At 39.2% G+C, this 20,930-nt stretch overlaps 1 protein-coding gene across 2 annotated transcripts in view; it reads right to left on the minus strand.

Moving 5' to 3' along the window:
* The window catches only part of gpc6a (glypican 6a), a 215,409-nt gene that overhangs the window by 3,299 nt on the left and 191,180 nt on the right, over positions 1–20,930 (minus strand). For both annotated transcript variants that reach the window (XM_034680812.1, XM_034680810.1), the window contains 2 exons: positions 2,849–2,979; positions 431–606 (listed from right to left, as the gene is read on the minus strand). In XM_034680812.1, coding sequence (XP_034536703.1) covers positions 431–606; positions 2,849–2,979 — 307 coding nt within the window. The remainder of the gene's footprint in view (positions 1–430; positions 607–2,848; positions 2,980–20,930) is intronic.

Raw genomic sequence — 20,930 nt, forward strand, 5'->3', positions numbered from 1 at the left:
GTAATTATTCAGCGGGAGTATCCACCATGTTGTCAGCTGAATGAGACCCACAGAATCAGAGAGAAAGAACGGTTTCTGTCTTGGCAGCGTTGGAGTTGTACATCTTCCAAAACAAAGTCATGGCTGTCCATCATTGTGTGTGTCACCACACCTACAGCTATTTATTCTCCTAATAATGTCACACTTTACACAGTACAGCACTGATGCATCCTGGGGATTTGTGTGATGAGCTGCTGCATGAATGACACCTGAGACTTTATGTCAGTGATAGCGGTTTATATTTCTGCAGGGCTGTTCTTCTGAGTGCTGGAAATCAAACCCAGCATGAGATGAGAAAATCAATAGAGAAACTTTTTCTCTGTATCACAGTTATTACTATTAACTCGTCTCCACCTGCACCCAGAAACAACCTCAGGATCAGGGAACTTACTGGAGTCCTGGAAGTAGATATCGTTCCCGTTGTAGGCGTTCTTCAGCTTGTTGGTCATGACACGTAAAGCCATGATCTGTTGTCGTATCAGTGTGTCCGGTCTGGTGATATCCACGTCCACTTCAGGGTTGTTCTGCTGGTTGGTTAGACCCTCCTTCACCACCTCGGGGAAATATCTGGACACAATGACACAGCAAACACCACATCAACTAATATCTTCATAAAGTGTCTCTATGAGTGAGTCAGTGATCTTTTTTGAATCCCTTCTTAAAACATAATTTTATCAGAGCCTTTCCTGATTTTAACTTAATTTAATTTGATTTAATTCATCAATTCATATATTTAGTTCAACTGTTTGAAAATATATATCACTTAAAATTATTGTATTCTTTTAGAGTTATTCTAAAGGAAATGTATCTCTTTTAAAATATGTGTAATTTCTGGATCTTGCCTTTTGTGATTTTATAACCCGCTTTGCTGCCTATGTAAACCACTTTGTAACCTACTTTTTAAAAAGTACTCTATAAATAAAGGTTTTATTATTATTGTTAATAATAATACAAGTAACAACAAAAATAATAATACAATTATTAATAGTTTTTTTTATTAGTAACTAACATTAGGTAGAAAATATTAAAATAGTAAAAAATAATTATTATGCTATTATTATTATTATTATTATTATTATTATTATTATTACATAATATATGTATATACTACTAATATAATCATAATAAAACAGAAATAATGTTATTATTGTTATTATTATTATTATTATTATTATTATTATTATTATTATGTTTAATATGTATTATTGTTATTATTATTATTATTATTATTATTATTATTATTATTATTATTATTATTATTATTATTATTATTAGCACAATTAAAATACCACAGTCTTTTAATTTTTCCCAAAACAAAAAATAAATATAATCTATAATTGAAAATAAAAGAAATGTAATAATATAAAAAAACTGGTGATCAAGTGGCATCAGTGACACAAATGGAAAAGAGACAAAACAGAAAACGCCAGCCCCCCAACAAAATAATCTTTGCATCACTAACTAAAACAGCTTCAAATGTAGAAAATGTGTATTAGTGCTGCATATCTTCTTTACTCTGATGACGGTGTCTTCCAGTTTTTTTGCATTCATATTTCTGCAGATATTTTTTTATAAAGCTTCAAATGTTTTGGCATAGAAGTGAGATTTCTTTCTAATTACTGGCGAAGCAAAGCAAGTTTATTTATAAAGCTCCATTCATACAAAGAGCAATTCAAAGTGCTTCACAGAGTTAGAAACAAAACAGTCACAGCATTAAGAGAAATTAATTTGCTTTTTGACACTGAGCTGCTTACTTGAAGTTCTGTAATATGTGCTCTAATGCAATTCATCTGAATAGCAGTTCTTGTTATTTTTTGTTATACCCTTGTTATATTTAAGGGTTTCACTGTTGGTCTTTTCCTTTTATTGTTGTAGCAATTGTGTCGATCTTATTCCCTGATGTGGAGTCATTTTGAGCAGGACTTTCTAAACAACACTAACCAGAATCTCACAACATAAGGTAACATGCTGAAAACTCAAAGTAGACAAACAGGTGTTAGACTGAATTATAGGAGCGTATTTGCTACAGGGAGTCATTACCTGCAAATTATATGTTGCTGTTCAACCGCAAAATTACATCCAAAGTTTACTGCTGTTTGATGAAAATAAAAAATGAGGAAGGTAACATATGTTTACAAGAAAGAAGGGTATCATTTAAAGAGTACAGCCCTGTCTTTTGTTGAAGCTCTTGTGAATGTCTTTTTAAGTGCCTCGTTTTAACTGAAACATAATTTATAATAATAAAAATGGAGTTTTAGAAGAACTGAGGTGTGCATAATTTCTGTTGAGTAACAGGAGAATCTGCTGATTCCATAACACCCTCCTAACATGGTTTGGCTCTCGCTGACATTTTATTATCTCTGGGCATCAGTTTACCTCCCAGATTTAGAGCCATGCTCTAAAAAGGTTCTGGCACAAACAACAGAACCAACATTTCTTTTATTGCACCATCTGGTGATTTTTTTTTTTATTCTTGGAGAGGGCTCGAGTAAGGGGTATTTTCTCAGCCAGCGTCTCTGGTTCACTGTCAGAGAAAACAACTCAGTGTCCAATCTCGGATATGGCTCGGGGATCCTCGACTCGCTGCAGCAGTGATAAGAGGGGCTGGAAACTCCACAGCCCTGTGGGAATTAGAGCCTCAGAGCTTATATGGAAGTTCTCCATATAAGCACTAACCATTGTACTTACAGAGAGACAGTTAATCCAGGAACACACTGTGGTTATTTAAATCCCTGGCAGGAAAAAATGTGATAACCTGTGAGCGCGGCGACTCTGCTGCGGATAGAAAAAGAGGAGCAGAAGTCCTCACCTGCCCTTCCCGTGGCTGTTCCAGCACTGCTCTTCGTCAGACTCTGTGAGCTTGCCTTTGGCACAGATGTCATCCGGCAGGTTGGTCCAGAACCGCTTGGACTCCTTCAGCTTCTCTTTGATGTCTATCACCTGCCATGGGCCAAAACAGAGGACAGAAATACATCAGGCTGATCATTTTGTATTTCAAAGGCAGAGGAGAGAATCCACACTCCAGTTAAACAGACGCAACTTATGAAGCTCGGAGGATTCATTATTTTACGTTCAGTCTGATAACAACAAAAAAGTGATTTAAAGACACAGATTAAACATTTTATGTGTTATATAAACATGAAAACAACAGTTCTGTCTCCATGTCGCTGTTTTTTTGAAGAATTCATACAGCAGCAAAACTTTGCAATGTTTGGCAAACCCTTCTGCTCATTTATTCCATCAGGGGAGAAGTACTGTAGGACTGCCCAGAGTTCCTCTCCTTCCCCCCGTTTTTTTTTGTGTACTTTTGGTGCACTTCCATCCATATTGTGTTCATCTGTGATTCACACAAGACAGACTTGGAGTTTCGAATTTGATATTTGGCACAGGCGGTCACCCCCGACTGATTCCATCTGGACTCAGCAAGAAGTTTGAGCGGGTGACCAGTGAACAGGCGGGGAGACAAAAAAATACAGGGCCTCGTCATGTACAGAAGCACATTGTGTTGGTTTGATGAGTTTGATATTGTTGGTAACAGTCAGGAAGACAGAGAACACAAAAGACTAACACAAGAGGAGAATATTCATGGAGGTTTAGAGCTTGTAGCTGAAAAGTACAAGGCACAAAACTTTCTATCCGGTCTGTCTCCAATCTGTCACAGCCAAGCAGCAACCTCCATCCAATGCGGAAGTGCTAAAAACTGCAGTTCATCGAGGATATAGGATCCGCTTGAGGCTGGCTCCGGAAGTACCGGAAACCACATACACTCCAATTCAAAAAAGCCGACCTTTACAGCAGAAAAAAACATGTTTACAGCCTGGTACAAAAGATGAGTGTAGTCTGGATAGCTAATTTCTAGATCGGCACACACTGTACGGGGGTGAATTTTTTCATAACGAGGCAATTTCAAAAATAATAAGATTACAAGTCTTCCAATGAGAGGCACATCTGACTTGATTGACAGGCAGGAACACTGTAGCTGTTGGCTAGGAGGATCAAAGCCCGCCTCTTTACGTCACGATTGCTCGTCAGCAAAAGCCAGGCTAACAGAACAAGTTGCTTTATTTTTACTGCACTGTCATTAAAGTTGGCAGTTCTTGTCAGTACTCTCATGATGTTTTCGAATCAATGCATAACAGTAAAATGTAGAAGCTAATTTTGTGAATTACAAAACTTAAACTGCACAACATGTCTACTCCCCTCCGGTCGCAGGTACAGATCCCCTTACTGTAGGCGAGCCCGGTTTGGCAGAAGCTTCGTCCCATCGACCATAGCACTGCTAAACAGAATGCCACTGTAATGTGTTTGGTGTGTTTATATGTGTCCGGTGTGCATATATGTGTCCAGTGTGTTCATATGTGTTCGGTGTGTTTTATATGTGCCCAGTGTGTGCATATGTGTCTGGTGTGTATATTTGTGGGATGCGGGGCACCATTGCTGTGAGGCTGGGTGGATGGTTATGGTTATTGTGTTCATACATGTATTCCTGTACAGACGGTGGCAACAAATCTCCTTATTAAGGACAAATAAAGATCTATCTATCTATCTATGTCTAAAGTGCTCATTCTTTGCTAATCTAGGAGACTGTTGCGTCCATAAATAGGATGTCAAAGTTTGGTTCAGTTCTATGAAAAAGCTGAAGCATCAGTTCTCGTTCTACAAACTGAAACTAAACATAACAAACTGAACCCATAGATATTCCATCCTGCATTCAGTCAACAAAGTGGAGCCAAAAACTGAGCCCTGTCTTAAACAAGTGATGTATTCATAGTGTGAGTTTGTGTGTCTGTGTTTGTGTGTTTGTACGTCTGTGTCAGTGTTTGAATATATTTTGGCAAGAAAGAGCACTGCTGATGGGTCCCGACCTTCTCTGTGAAATTCTATTGCTTTCAACACTGTTGCAATTTTTTCTGTAAATTGTTTTGGACTCAAACCAATTTCCTTGGCTGCATTTTTCAAGCCTCTGAAAGCATAAGAGTTACGAAATGTGTCTCATACAATTCATGCCCATATATTTCAAAAACAGCATTTGATTTAATACAAAGTCCAATGTTTTGATGCCTAAATATTAGTTATATTACCGCCAAAGAAAACAACTCTGGATGGATACAAAGACAAACGTTGTTGTATTAGCATTTGTTACTCAGAGTAGAATCTACGTGACTCGACTTGAGCTCCGAGCTTTGACTTAAACAAATGTGAAAAGAGTTTCCTCAGAGTTCAGCTGCAGGCAGAGATATAAAATAACATCTGCAGAAATTTAAAACACAGGTTTGAGGATCAGAACATCCGATTCACTCAAAACGTTTAAATTAATGAGCAAAGAGTACGTTACACGCCTTTTACCTCAGACTTTTCTTCATTGGTTGAAATCATTTTTCAGGAAATACAAACATAACTGTCACTCTGGCACATCAACCAACGCCTACAATTTTCTAACTTACAAATGTAAGTCAATGAAATGTACTTTCTGCAAATAGGTCTCTAATTGGACAATTTATATTATTCTGTTAAATCATTTCCAAAAGCTTCACATCGTGGTCTTGCCTCACCCTGTCGGGATCTGTTTCCCCATAACCACCTGCTAATCATACATTATCCCGCTTATTGCCGGCTACTAACATAAAATACAAACACGTTGTCAAAAAACATTGATTAAAATATAATTTTATTGATTTAAAATGGTTTATGTATACAGTTTTTTTTAAATAGTCTCAGTGATTCCACATCAGTTAGCGTTTCATGTCGATGGATTCTTATCTGCCTTTTGTGGTCGATTTAACATGAGACTGTCCTCATTCAGCTCTCCTTCTTCTCTGAGTTTTGCGGTTCACACACCTTTAAAAATAAACAAATGTCACAACTTTGAACCCTGCTGCTATCATCACCACCGCTCAGGGTTTAAGTTTCTTTGTAGGGATCGCTAACCTAAAGTTTCTCTCACCTGCTCGGCTCGTTGATCATATTGCTGGACAGGATCAAATCTGAAAATGTCCGTAGCCTGTCGAGTTAGCATGCTAACGAAACTAACATTTAGCCACATTGTTGTGATGCTAATGGAAGCTAATGGTTTTACCTCACCTTACGGTCTATGGTGTCAACAAGCAGAAGCTAAATGTTCTCCGCGGATTGATTTGACGTGGCGTGTGATCAGTTTGTCTCTGGTGTTGTTGGTGAAAGTTAAAAACCATCGTAAAAGGGTTTTCCCCAATCAGAATCAAGCATCTTACACAACCGTAAGAAAAGTGCTACTAATTGAATTTTAACTATGTGTTGTTTAAAAACACTTAATCAGCTGATAAAGATTATGTGGTAAGGTTGAAAGTTTCAGACAACACAGAGTGACTCCCATCTTCACAATCCCATCTCTTAAAAACTAGCCACACCTCCCAAAAATGTCATCTACATGATGAAATGCAGCAGATTCTCTCGGTTGTATCGTCTCTGATAGATCTACCTTTAACACCTGCTCCCCCTCACAGCAAGGATAAATCCTCCTGCATGTTTTTACATCCTGTCAGGTGAAGGCTGCTGCATGTTTCAAACAGAACACAGTGTTATAAGTGTAATCATACATTTTTCACCATTAGTCGAAACATGTTTTTACACATTCAGCCCATTAACACGGACGACAGACTCAAACAACAAATGTTTCCGTTGCTGTAACTAGAGAGTTCATTAATTTACATCGCCCCAGATAAACTAAAGAAGAAACCAGACATCTCTATTTAATGATCCAATTAAAGCACGTCAAAATAAGGAGCAGCTCGGCTCTGTAACCGCAAAAATAAGCACCAAATCCAGTTTTACTGGAAAGTAATGTTTAGGCTGAAATCAAATGTTTGGATTTGGCACAAGCATGTTTAAAGAAAATATGTTCAAGAAGGACAAAGGTCATGTTTTCACTGCAGCGTTTGTATTTTAAATAAAATTTAAACAACATACAGCACAGGAGGGAGAGGTGTAAGAAGGACGAGCCGTTTGGAGGTGTGATGCTATCTTGGGAACAAGTTTGGAACGAGTTGTGAAAGTGTTATTTTACCCAAAACCAAATAAAGATCAGGGTCGGGCTGTGAACACAGTGCTAAATGTAGACTCACATGTACTGCTGTAGTATATTGGTTTCTATGCTATGTATCAGTCATGTATGAGGATTATTGTAATGAAGCTTGATAGAGTAAACTTGGTATGCTAATACCATTCCTTTAACTCTAAACTATTAAGATGTCCAAAATCCATCTTATAGTCTCATCACTGCAGATTCTGAGAAACCCGCACTAACCAGTCATGGTTTCTCACTTATAAAACAAACAAACACTACAGCCTGCATGTGTGCTCCGTATAATTATAGTACTTTACTGTTTTAAGCCTGGTTTATACTTCTGCGTCGAATTGACAGCGTAACCTATTCCGAAATTGCTAAAAACTGCGATTCATTGAGCGTCCACTAGAGGCTGGCTGCAGAAACACCAAAAACCATATACACACCCATTCAAAGAAGACAATATTTACAGCAGAAATAAACATGTTTACAGCCTGGTTAAAAAAAACAGTTTAGGTCTGAATAACTCATTTCTCTCTCAGTACATACTGTACGGGGGTGAATTTTTATAACTCGTTATTTTCAAAGATATCAAACTTACAAGTTTTGCCCAAATAAGGGCGTGGCTGTCTTGATTGACAGGTGAGCACCCTGTAGCTGTTAGCAAAAAGGCTAAATGCCCTTTTCTTTACCTCAAACTAGCTCGGACAAATTTGTTTGAGAACAGAATTTCCAATATGGCACCCACTGACGATTGGCTTCAAAACAGGGTTTCAGGAACAGATGGGGGACGTCACGGATGCTACGCCCATTTTTTGTACAGTCTATGAGCCTGACGGCATCTCCTCCAGAGTGTAACCTACACATCAAAACGACGATGACCACAAGCCCTGTGATTGGTCCGCTGGACAACATTGTATTTCCAGCATTTATACTTCCTGACTGACGCATATTGACCTTATATTTCATCTCCTCCGACGTTTCCTAGCTATTCTACCAAGTCATTATTGCTGTATGATAAACAACAACATGTATCAGCTGTAAATTAACATAACTCGCTGTGAAAAAGCAGCAAACAAAGCAGGACAGGAAACAGGCAAAATGACTATCTCAGAGACCACACTGCCCTCTAGTGTTTTGATGGAGTACTGCAGAGCGATGCAGACACATCAACGCACAAGTATGACGTGCTCATGTTTTTGTCGGCCACTGCTGCATAGAGTCAATCCTGAAGTATAAACCAGGCTTTATAGCTCTCTATAGAAGTATTCAGTATGCTCAGACGTTGTATGTTGCAGTCTGTGGTCAGTCGAGGATTTGGGACTGATTCCTCTGATAGAAAACAGAGGCTATCAGATTAGCTCCTCCATGCCTCAGGTGGTAAAACTGTGAGAAGCAACATTTCTTAATCCTGGCTTTAGCTACAGGCTGCAGTCTCTTGTGATTCATTAAATAAAGACCTTCCTGAATAGTGTAAGGACCACATGAAGTTTAAATTAACTCTGCCTCAGGAGGGTGCTGAAAATTTGACGACTTATATAACGACTTCTCAGTTTGCTCAATATTTAATAGTGTTGCACATCTGCATCTGCCAGCTGTTGTTCTCAGAGTCAGACCTTACTGGGGTTCAAACTTGCCCCCTTCCCCTCATCCTTCACCTACAAGTCCTCCACGACTCTCACTGACAGACGTTTTCAAACAGTTTCATTGGATTTACATATTTTATTGGGTTCATGTCTTTGTACTCATTTATGGAATTCATTTTATTAGAGGTCTTATTCCGGATTTGCTGCTTTAGAGTTGGATCCGTTATAATCCTATTGTAGAATTATAATCCCATTGCGGTATTTAGTATTTCCTCTAAGTGTAACAACTTTCTGTTCATGTTGCAACAAATAAAGCTCCGGCAGAAGTTTAGTGAGGAAACTTCATTCTGCAGGCCATTCAATCCTCCATGCATGCTCGTTCATATCACCTGACGCCACCTCTATCAAAGAGTTAGCCTATCACACAGCTGCTCTTCTTTAAGGATGTCTTTCTCTTCCTGCAGTTCATTCATGCCATGAATATGCGTGACTCTCCTTCCCATCACCGCACAGTCATTGCAGTTTCATCGACTTTCTTCATCTCATCAGTTTCAGGCGACGTCATCGGCCAACACTTCCACCACCAGTGTCTGCACTCCACATGGGATAGGCTTTGCTTTCACTCAGGGGATCATCCTCTCTCCTTCAAGAGTTCAAGCACCAAGAGGACTCTAACAACAATTCAACATCACATCATCTCAGTCAAACATTATTTATCATTATTACCCGGCTTTCTTACTGATCTTCCGGCTGTGTAAGATGCTTGATTCTGATTGGTCAAACCCCCTTGACTACGGTTATTAACTTTTACCAACATGAGCAACACCAGAGGCAAACTGATCACACGCCATGTCAAATCAATCCACGGAAAAGAGTTCCGGCACATTTTGTTTCTGCTTGTTGACACCATACACCGTAAGGTGAGGTAAAACCGTTAACTTCCGTTAGCTTCTAAACAACGTGGCTAAAACACTGGTTTCTGTTAGCATGTAAATTCGGCAGGCTATGTACATTTTCATTTTGGATCCTGTCCAGCGGTATGATCAATGAGCGAAGCAGGTGAGAGAAACTTTAGGTTAGCGATCTCTACAAAGAAACTTAAACCCTGAGCGGTGGTGATGATAGCAGCAGGGTTCAAAGTTGTGACATTTGCCTCGTTTATTTTTAAAGGTGTGTGAACCGCAGAGCTCAGAGAAGAAGGAGAGCTAAATGAGGACAGTTTCATGTTCAATCGACCACAACAGGCAGATAAGAATCCATCACCATGGAATGCTAAATGACATGGAATCACTGAGACTATTTTTAAAAACTGTATACATAAACCATTTTAAATCAATAAAATAATTTTTAATCAAGGTTTTTTTTTTACCATTGTATTTGTATTTTAAGTTAGAAGCCTGGTAATAAGCAGAATAATGTATGGTTCGACTCCCCGCCTCGACCATTTGCTGCATGTCTTCCCCTGCTCTCTACTCCCCACATTTCCTGTCTCTCTTCAGCTGTCCTATCATAAAAACATTAACTTAGTAATTTCTTTATGCAATCTGATTATTAATTATTTATATTTTATTAGTATGTATTTCTTATTTTAATTCCTTCTTTCTATAAATATCCTTTTTTTTTTTTTACTTTATTGTGTACAAGAGCAACTGTAATGTGGCGGCTGTGGCTCAGTGAGTAGAGTCGGTCGTCTATCAATTGGAAGGTTGGCGGCTCGATCCCAGCTCCTGCTGTCACATGCCGAAGTATCATTGAGCAAGACACTGAACCCCAAATTGCTCCCACTGTTGTGTGTGAATGTGTACAAATGAGATTAGCTAATACTGATGGTCCCTTACTAAATAGCAGCCTCTTCCATCAGTGAGTGAATGAGTATGAAAGGGTGAATGCGACGAGTAGTGTTTAAAAGCGCTTTGAGAAGTCAGACAGACTAGATACGTCATATAATACATATACGTAAGTCCATTTACCATTTACAAGTCCATTTAATGACCAAATTTCGCCCCAGAGATAAATACAGTATTTCTTAATTTGATTCTGATTAGTATGAGCGAACTGTTGCAGCAAATTGATTATTTCTGATATTTCAGACCCTCCAGTGAATGTCAAAACCCTCTTCCTCATTTCAAGTGCATGTGGACACCAATAATAGCTTTAAAAAGAGAGAGAATCCCAACACATGCAACGAAATGTATAAAAGGACATGCACACGCAGAGCCACACATCCCTCATCATGTCCTAGTTACAGTGGGGGATTTTGGGAGAGAGCACACAGCGAGGCCTCGGGGTCTTAACAGGACATGAAAGGGCCTGCACCAACAGGATGCCACTGCAGGAGACTGTCCACACATTTGATGTGGTAATCCTGTCATACAGACACCAAAGCTGGTTAACTTTAACACACGCTGGTGTGACTCTGATTCATGATGGCCCAAAGCAGCCTGGCACCAAAAACAGAATATGGATCAGATCTGACTGCGCTCGCTTATTTTGCTCAACATTTAATTTAAGCAAAGTAAGCTGAATTACTGCAGTCTGCATCGATGATAGAGTGACGACTAACATGAATGTTCCAGATGTACCGGAGGCAGCAAGGAGGGATAACTAATAACGCTCATAAGTAAATATATTCATGAATCATTTGATGCATATGCAAAAATAACAGAGTGCTAAGTCAGAACATACAGTCCACATTAACAGTGTCAAGAGTTCAGTATGAGCACAGCTACAGCAGTAAACAAACACTTGTTCATAAATAAATGCAAACACACACACAAACACTGCATGAATTTTGAAGAGAAAAATCCAGCCGTGAGTGTTCACATGAGCGCTCAGGGCAGCTGAGTCTGACTCCAGCGAGAACAGTTGCTGCTTTCACTGCTGCTGCAGAATGAGATGCTACAGAGGCTTTGAAATTTCCCCTTGTTGCTCTGGTATCCCAGAGATCACTGCTGCTCTGCTGTAAGGCAACTTCTTAACAACTGATGATATCAATGACAGATTCATGGGCAGAGGATACTGGGAATATGACTTTTTAAACACATTATATCTTTTTTCCCCTTCATTATTGTGCACTCAGTTTCAAGGTTTTTGGAGAACAAGACTGAACCATGTTTAGGTCTTGGGGTTATACTGTGCATCAAATGTATAAAGGCGACGGTCCTCAAGCAGACACTGACCTGCAGCCTCTTTCGCACAACACTCAGTCAATCAATCAATCAATCAATCAATCAATCAATCAATCAATCAATCAATCAATCAATCAATCAATCAATCAATCAATCAATCAATCAATCAATCAATCAATCAATCAATCAATCAATTAATCAATCAATCAATCAATCATTATTTATAAAGCGCCAAATCACAACAAATGTTATCCTCAGACTCTTTCCAAACAGAGCAGGTCTAGACCATACTCTATGTTTTATTATTAACAAAGACCCAACATCAAGACAGGATAAGATCCAGTCCCATTTTACAGACAGGACAGACAGGAGTCTGATCTCATCTTAATCCACCATGAGCAGAGCACTTCGCAGCATTTAACAAGTTACAGAGGCAAGGACAAACTTCCTTTAACTGGAAGAGACCTCCAGCAGGACCAGAATCATGTTAGACACACATCTGCTGAGAGCATGTTGGAGAGAGGGATAGAGGGAGATGAAGAGAGAGAGATGATAGCAGTGAGAAGGATAGTAGTAGTTGTAACAGCTGGAGTCTGGAACGTCCACAGCAGCAGGCCGTCTACAGCAGAAATCCAGAGGAACCTACGAGACAAGGGAGCTCAGGGACTCCAGGAAGGTCAGGAAGGTCTGTGGTTAGTAACTTTAAAGGGACAGGAAGAGTTAAAGTAAGTGACAGGCAGAGAGAGAGAGAGAGAGACAGAAAGACAGGATCCCAGTGTGTCAGTCCAAGCCTTTAGCAGCATAACTAAAAGCTGGTCCAAGCTCGATCCAGCTCTAACTATAAGCTTTATAAAAAAGGAAAGCGTGAAACCTATTCTTAAAAGTAGAAAGGGAGTCTTCCTTCAGGACCCTGACTAGGACATGATTCCGAAGGAAAGGAGCCTAATAACTGAAGGCTCGACCTCCCATACTATATATAATATAATAATACAACTTATGAACAACAAATCTTTTCTGAAGTTTCCGTAGCCAAAGTGCAAAAGCAAACCTTCAAATCTTTTTCTTTCTTTTCTAAATTAAAGACTTTTTTCAAACAAGCCTCAGCTGAGTCTTACAGAAGGTGTCAAGTGGTTTTTGATCTCACCGCGCATGCAGGGCACCCCTCCAGCATTCCATGAAAATGTAGGTCCAGTAACTCAACACGTACTTTTATAGGTCAGATTCATCAGTTTTACTCCACATAACAGTCAAAGGGTTGACTCTAAACAGCAGAGATCTCTACTCATTAAACACAGACCCACTCAAGCAAAGCAGAAACCACTGACTCACTTATTTCAGCTTCTGTGTGTAATCTTTGTGAGCACTTCCTCTGAGCTTTTATCAGTCACACCGTAAGTCTTTTTCCAAGCTGTTGGGTATGCACACATACTTTGTGTCCAGCTTGAAGCTGCCTGTCTGTCACTGTTAGAGGTGTGAATAGACTGAGAGTGGAGCCACAGCTGACTGAAGCAATGATTAAACACTATGATCAGCCGCTGCTGACGTCCTTGTTAACAACACTGGTTCTCCAAACACACATGGACCATTAGCAGAGCCAATCTTAATCGATTTCACACAAACACTTGGTGACTCACTGTGTTTAATAAAAAAGCTTTAACGGCAACCAAAGCAGCTCCTCAGCCCTGTCAAATGACTCATCAGAATCCCGACTTTCAGAGAAAAATGTAATGAAAAGCAGAAAAATAAAAGCAAATCATCTTTTTAAAGAAGCACAGATAGTAAGAGCAGATGGTGCAGCAGCCAGATCAAAGCAGCATTTACTAAAAAGCTGGATAACATAAGATGATAAATAATATGATTTTTATAATATGAGAGTAGACTGGGACACGGCTGTCTTCCTGATTGCAGAACCCGGCGCCCCATGAGTCTAGACAGGAGAACATCCACACTTCCCCTGCAAACTGATCTCAAATTGTTTTGATTAAAAAGCTTAAAACATAATTAAAATGCAAAAATAGAACCAAAATCTTTGAAAGTTTTACAGGAAGGCCAGAGGACACAAATATCAAACTGTGGTCTTTCATTTAAAACCCAGTCTGGCTTTAGGTGTTGGTGCAACAACTCGCACAAGTCTGGGGATAGTAGAGAATGTGAGGTTTTAAAACAAGTTATAGAATCTTAAACAGGATCCTTAAATTAACAGGGAGCCTGTAAAGTGAAGTCAATACTGGTGCGAGGTGATCCCACCATCTATTCCAAGTAAGAAGATGTGTAACTGAGTGAATTGTCAATTTGAGAGACCTGGAAGGGCTACTTTTCTAACCCTAACCCACCGTAGTTGTCAGTGGCCTTCACGCCTAACCTTAACCTTCAGGCTTCTTCACAACCTATCCCCTCACCCAACCCTTACCCTAACCCTAACCACTTGGAGTTCTTGCCTATAAGGCTAACGTCCTTCAACACTCACCAGTTGCGTTTTAAGAAGCAGCATGGAGCAGGACCTCCGTCTGGTGATCAAGTGCATAAAAAGCAGCAGAGTTCCCAGAGTCCACAGTTAAAAACATTAACATTAAAAACTCCTAAAATATATCTTTAAAGATCCTAAAAGAATGTTTTACAACCAGCTTCTGTCTTCATGCTACAGTGCATGTTATGTGAACACACTTTCCTTAAACAGTTCAGACAGTTTGGATTATTTTCTCAGTGTGGTCTTCGGTTTGTTTTTGTTTTTCTCTATGATCTTCGGTTTGAGGTGAGCCTGGCTTCATTAGGATAAGGTGCTGCCATTTACTTCTGCGCCCTGCTCACAGTTTAATAAGATATTAATTAAGTCTGATAGCTCTGGTGGTTTGTTTGTTTATGTTGCACTGCAGCCAATAAGGTAAACCACAGTTATTTAAGGTGGAGCATCAGAGTTATTTAGGGTTAAACACTCCTAAAAAAATCACAAACGTCTAACTTATTTTAAAAAATCAATCATTCTGCTTTACAAACTGGATATAAATCTCTCCACACATCTATATCATCTGTACCTTTAGCATGGCTCTAAACATTCAGATGTAGGTACATTAAGACATTTTTAAAGTACTATCTGTGAAGTCTGACGTACAAAGCTCTTAATGGTCAGACACCCTCATATCTTAAAGAGCCCATAGTGCCCTATTACCCCTCTAGAACACTACGCTCCCAGCATGCAGGCCTGCTCATCGTACCTAAAGTCTCTAAAAGTAGTATGGGGGGTTGAGCCTTCAGTTATCAGGCACCTCTCCTTTGGAATTATGTACCAGTCAGGATCCAGGAGGCAGACACCCTCTCTACTTTTAAGAGTAGGCTTCAAACTTTCCTTTTTGATAAAGCTTATAGTTAGAGCTGGATCAGGCTTGGACCAGCTCTTAGTTATGCTGCTTTAGGCTAAGACTGCCAGGGGAACTGACACAATGGGATCCTGTCTTTCTCTCTCTTTCTCTCTCTCTCTCTCTCTCTCTCTCTCTTTCTCTCTCTTTCTCTCTCTCTCTCTCTCTTCTGTCTGCCTGTTGCTTACTTTAACTCTTCCTGTCTCATTAAAGTTACTAACCATAGACCTATCTGGAGTCCGTGAGCTCCCTTCTCTCGTAGGTTCCTCTGGATCTCTGTCGTAGACGGCCTGCTGCTATGGACGTTCCAGACTCCAGCTGCTACAACTACTACTATCCGTGTCACCACCATCATCTCTTTCTCTTCATCTCCCTCTATACCTCTCTCCAACACGGTCTCAGCAGATGTGTGTCTAACATGAGTCTGGTCCTGCTGGAGGTTTCTGCCTGTTAAAGGAAGTTTGTCCTTGCCACTGTAACTTGCTAAATGCTGCAAAGTGCTCTGCTCATGGTGGATTAAGATGAGATCAGACTGAGCCCTGTCTGTAAGATGGGACTGGATCTTATCCTGTCTTGATGTTGGGTCTTTGCTAATAATAGAACATAGAGTACGGTCTAGACCTTTTCAGTGAGAACTAGCGCCCTATTTTTATTTCGTTTTTCAGACACAAAGCAGACCTTTGAATGTGTATAAGTGAAAAGAAACAGTTTTGTCTGCTGCATTGTAATATTTCTTATCATGTAATGACTAATAATCAGAGCTGATGATGGAGCCAGGGAGGTATTTTTGTGCTAACTGCAGCGCTCAGAGGCAGATTTTTCTAACTGGCTCTCTCTATGACAAAGCACAAGGTAGAAGCCAGGGCCAAGGTAATATGTGCAGAGATATCTGAGAGCTCAGAGCCTTCAACTCTCCGGCCATTACTTTTAGAATATTAAATATGTTTTGCAGTCAGATGTTCAGCAGATAGTGATTGTGGCAGGACCAAGAGAGAACAGGAGCTTTAGGACTGGACCTTTTTGTCTTACGGAGACAATAGCAGCTAATGCAAACAGAATTCTGATTTCTTTGGAGCAGTGGCTGACACGGGAAATCAAAGCTGTGGTGAGTATCTACTTCACAGAAAAAAGGAACACTTTCCAGAGCTTAAACATGCAGTCATTTTAACTTTAACATTAGCTTGATTACAAGTGGTAGCACCATTATTTCTATACTAGTAGACTCAAGGGTTTAAATGCAATTATGTCTTTCTTAAATGTAAAACTATGGCTGTTAAGGCAGTGAGTGTTTCCACAGCAAAGAGCCTTAATGGTTGAACACTCTTTCTCACTCAGCAGGTGACCATGTTAATGCAATACTTTGCCTTTTTCCCGATCATGTCGAAGCTAATTATGTACTAAGTGGTGGTTTTTGCATCCACAAAAAAATATCCCACTCAGCTGGTAACTCAAACAGCAGATAGCAAATATTATTCGTGTGCAATTCACAACCTGTTCCCATCCCAACATCACCCAACAGCCTGCAGTTTGTGTGTGATTACTTTGTGTTGGTGTAATTTCATTTGCAATACAGACATAAAGGAATATTCTCATAATGCACAGTAATTTCAGTTGCATCTGTCAATCAAAACACTGTTAAAATCAGCCGATGTTCAGACATACAGCTTATATGGGAGCACATTAATGAGAAAAGTAATTAATCTATTCTTTGAAACAAGGAATGCAATCATCAGAATAACTTTGATGACTAAAAGAAACAAAATTATTTAAGTTCCTCTTCATATAAATGTTTCCCCCCTATTGCCATATATGGACGTCCTGAAGACTACCATGATACACCTCAAAGCAGTTATAGCTTTCACTTCCTTATTGGCGAGATGCTTTCTCCAGCACTCAACAGCTCATGGATGGCATATGTCTCTTCTAAAACCAGAGGAGATAAGAAACTCACGAAGAGGTAAATCTAAAAGTTTCACAACAGCTGGCATTCCTTTCTATCATTCTATCTGTCTGTCTGTCTCTTTTCTATTTATTTTATTTTTTAAATATATTCTTATTATCTATTTTTTTTATTATAAATACATATTTTATTTTTTAAAAGGAAATTATGGCTTGTTTTATTTATAAAATAAACTTTTGATAATTAATTTATTTTATTATATTTTTAAAATCTGTTTTTCATTATTCATTTATTTTATTTTATTATATATTGTATTTTTTAAAAGGAAATTATGACTTGGTTTATTTAATTTTTTAAATGTATTTTAGATTACAAGTTTTTTTTATTTTATGTTTTCCTTCGACCTCTTGAGATGCACAGTACTTTATAAATACTGTTACTTATTATACATGTTTTTGCTTTTGATGTGTTCTCAATCTTAAAGCTGGGGTTGGTAATCAGATTTAGATACACTTTTTGTTATACTGGTTCAAATGATCTTTATGTCCTGATGGCAATCAATACATAATGTGTTCTTAAAAAAGAGCGAAGAAAAGCTGCTATCTACAGCCGGAGTAAACCTGGGAAAACACCAACCTATCACCGTTTTTTGGGTGCCAAAATTTTAAACCATTCAAATCCCGTCCTGCTGTTCTGCCCGCCTCCTGCGCGTACATTCGTCCGGCGTGTACTCCGAGTCCCCGTCTCCTGCCGCTGCTTCCCCTGACTCTACTGACTGCCCCTCTCACTCGACCTCGGGCCTGTCCCCTCTGACTCGATGAGGTGCTTTGCTCAGGACTGTAGTCCGGATCAGAGTCTAAAAAGCTCTCACCACGGGGGCTCTGACAAGCAGAAGAATGAATGACATTTACTAAGTCCTACAGAAATGTAGATGTATTGTAGCGTCAGTCCGGACGCTGTAGGGATGACGAGCCGATTCGTGAACACGTTGAGCTTTACGAACCGGTCACTGTCGACCATGATCACGACAACCAACAAAACAACAATCAATGTTTGAATGAATGAAGAACTTCTCCTCTTGTCTCTCCTCTCTCCCGCTCGCACACTCTACACCTCTCCTGATGCCTTCACTGACTGTCAACACTGTAGGAATTAAGAACATCTACACTGAACATGTTTAACAAACAGTAGAGCTGTTACAGTTTTATATGTGTTATAACTTTTCTCCTGATATCGTGTCACCAGTACAACTGGATAATGCTAGAATGACAGTTGTGAGTACTAACAGCAGCCATGTTTGTTTGTGTTTTTAACTTTCACTATGATAATGTTTTGGTGAGGACCGGTTCTGAATCAGTCACCATCATATGGTCGCAAGTCAGCGGCGCTCGTGCATGTGAGCGTCGTTTCGGAGGAGCTCTGAGGGAGGAGGGGATGGGTTAGATGGAGTCATGAGGAAATGCTACATTCAAATTCATGCTAGTTTTCCGAGACTGCCAACCCCAGCTTTAAGCTGACACTGTACATTTTCCATATTCTTTATAAAAATATTGATTAAGAAATAATGAAATTCCCCTCTTGAGAATCGTGCATAAACTTGCTGCACTCACCTTATACAAACTTTTAATTTCTACTTTCTGCAAATGTTTTCTCTTGATTATTTCTACAAAGTAGTGAATATTCCCTTTTTCAGTCTCCAAATCAAGGACAGAGAATAATGAATTTAAAATTCTGATCAAGGCATTGGCGTGCGTCTGATGAAGCTAGTTAAAGGTCGGCTGTTATCAGGCCAGAGGCACATGAATAGATTAGAAACAAAGACCTTCTAAAATGTGACCGGGAAGAAAACAGGCTGCGGGGTGGAAGTAAGGAAAAATAAACTGAGGCACCTTGTGACTGTTGAACTTCTTCAAAGAAAAAGAGACCTTTCACAAAACCATCCGGGTCTGTCAGGAGCTCTGTGTGCTTCTGATTGAAAAGACGTATTCAAACCAGACACTGAGCAGAGGCGGACTGTCAGCTTTGGCTTCAAAATACGATCAACGAATGTGTTAATTTAGCCATGAACTATCGAGTGTTTGATAGTATGAATCTTAAGTCTTTCTACATGCTCTCATAATCTATATCTAACCTTTTAGTCCTGTTTGAATTTTCATCAGTGCTTGACCATGGAGAGGAATGCACTTGACCGAGCGGGGAACCTAGAAGCTGAAGTAGAGAAAAACAAAAGCAGACCAGAAAGACGACTCTGATCTGAAGCTAGATTTAGAAACAGAGGTAATGTGTATTACTGACCACATAAGCTGATGTCTGAAAGTTTACCTAAAGGGTAGCTCTTTACAATTTAAATTACAACTGACATGTCCATCTTAGTACACTTTTCAAACTGTATCTAATAGAGCTGTTAACTGACATACGTTGTCATTTTATTGATGATATACTGGGCCGTAAATAAATGGACTGTGTTTATATAGCACTTTCTCTACTCTTCTGACCATGCAAAGCGCTTTTACATTACATGTTCCATTCACACCATATTCTTACATCGATGGCAGAGGCTGCTATGTGAGGATCCCATCAGTAATAACTAGTTGGGGGTTAAGGTTGGTCTTGCCTAAGGACGCTTCGGTATGCAGACAGCAGGACCACATTCATCCATCGAACCCCGACCGTCCAATTGATTGACCTACGCTACCACTGAGCCACAGCTGCTCTCTAACTCTCCATACATGTAATTTTGATCATCAGAAGAAAACATCTCACACTTAGTCTTTTTAAACTTTGATGTATACATTTAATTTACGCTGTATTTCGGAAATCAAACAAACTTTAGCCTACACTAATGTTTCAATTTTGCCAAAATATGGATATTTCAAGGCAAGGCAAGGCAAGGCAAGGCAGCTTTATTTGTATAGCGCATTTCATACACGAGGGCAACTCAATGTGCTTTACATTAAAACATTAAAAGCATTGGAGACATTCAGACAGGCATAAAAGAACATAATTAAAATGACAAATATAATAAAACAGAAAAGAAAAGGAAAATTAGAAATATATTAAAAATTACATTACATTTTTTATTTAAAGTGGGTTAAAATAAGCTAAGATAGGAAGGCAGTGGCAAATAAAAAAGTCTTAGTCTTTGATTTAAAAGAGGTGAGTGTTGGAGCAGACCTGCAGCTTGCAGGGAGTGTGTTCCAGATATGTGGTGCATAATGACTAAACGCTGCTTCACCATGTTTCGTTCTGACTCTTGGGACTGAAAGCGGACCAGTACCTGATGACCTCAGAGGTCGAGGTGGTTCATAAAGTAGTAGCAGATCAGCAATGTATTTTGGGCCTAAACCATTCAGTGCTTTATAAACCATCAGCAGGATTTTAAAGTCTATTCTCTGACAGACAGGAAGCCAGTGAAGGGATCTAAGAACTGGAGTGATGTGGTCTACTTTTTTGGTCCTTGTTAGGACTCGAGCAGCAGCATTCTGTATGAGCTGCAGCCGTCTGATGGACTTTTTAGGGAGTCCTGTAAAGACCCCGTTACAGTAGTCTAGTCTGCTAAAGATAAATGCATGAAAAGGGATTAGTTTTTCAAAATAAAGATAAGTACGTTTTTGTATTTCTAAGAAATAACTCTGACATCTATAATCTCAATAGCTTCCATAAACGATTTAGTTAATGCTCACAATTACAGCACACCAGTGAAATATGGACAAATCTAATCAAATAAACAACTTACTTAATATCACAGCAATATTACTTTATTCCAGAATAGATGGTAACTACACTGGAAGTAAGAAATAAAAAATAGGGCTGTTACCTTTAACACCTAAATCACAATTAAAGTCTGAATTTAATGCTTCACATGTTCTTTTTTAATCCCAT

This window comes from Notolabrus celidotus, chromosome 3, assembly GCF_009762535.1.
Source record: "Notolabrus celidotus isolate fNotCel1 chromosome 3, fNotCel1.pri, whole genome shotgun sequence".
In the NCBI taxonomy this organism is placed as follows: domain Eukaryota; kingdom Metazoa; phylum Chordata; class Actinopteri; order Labriformes; family Labridae; genus Notolabrus; species Notolabrus celidotus.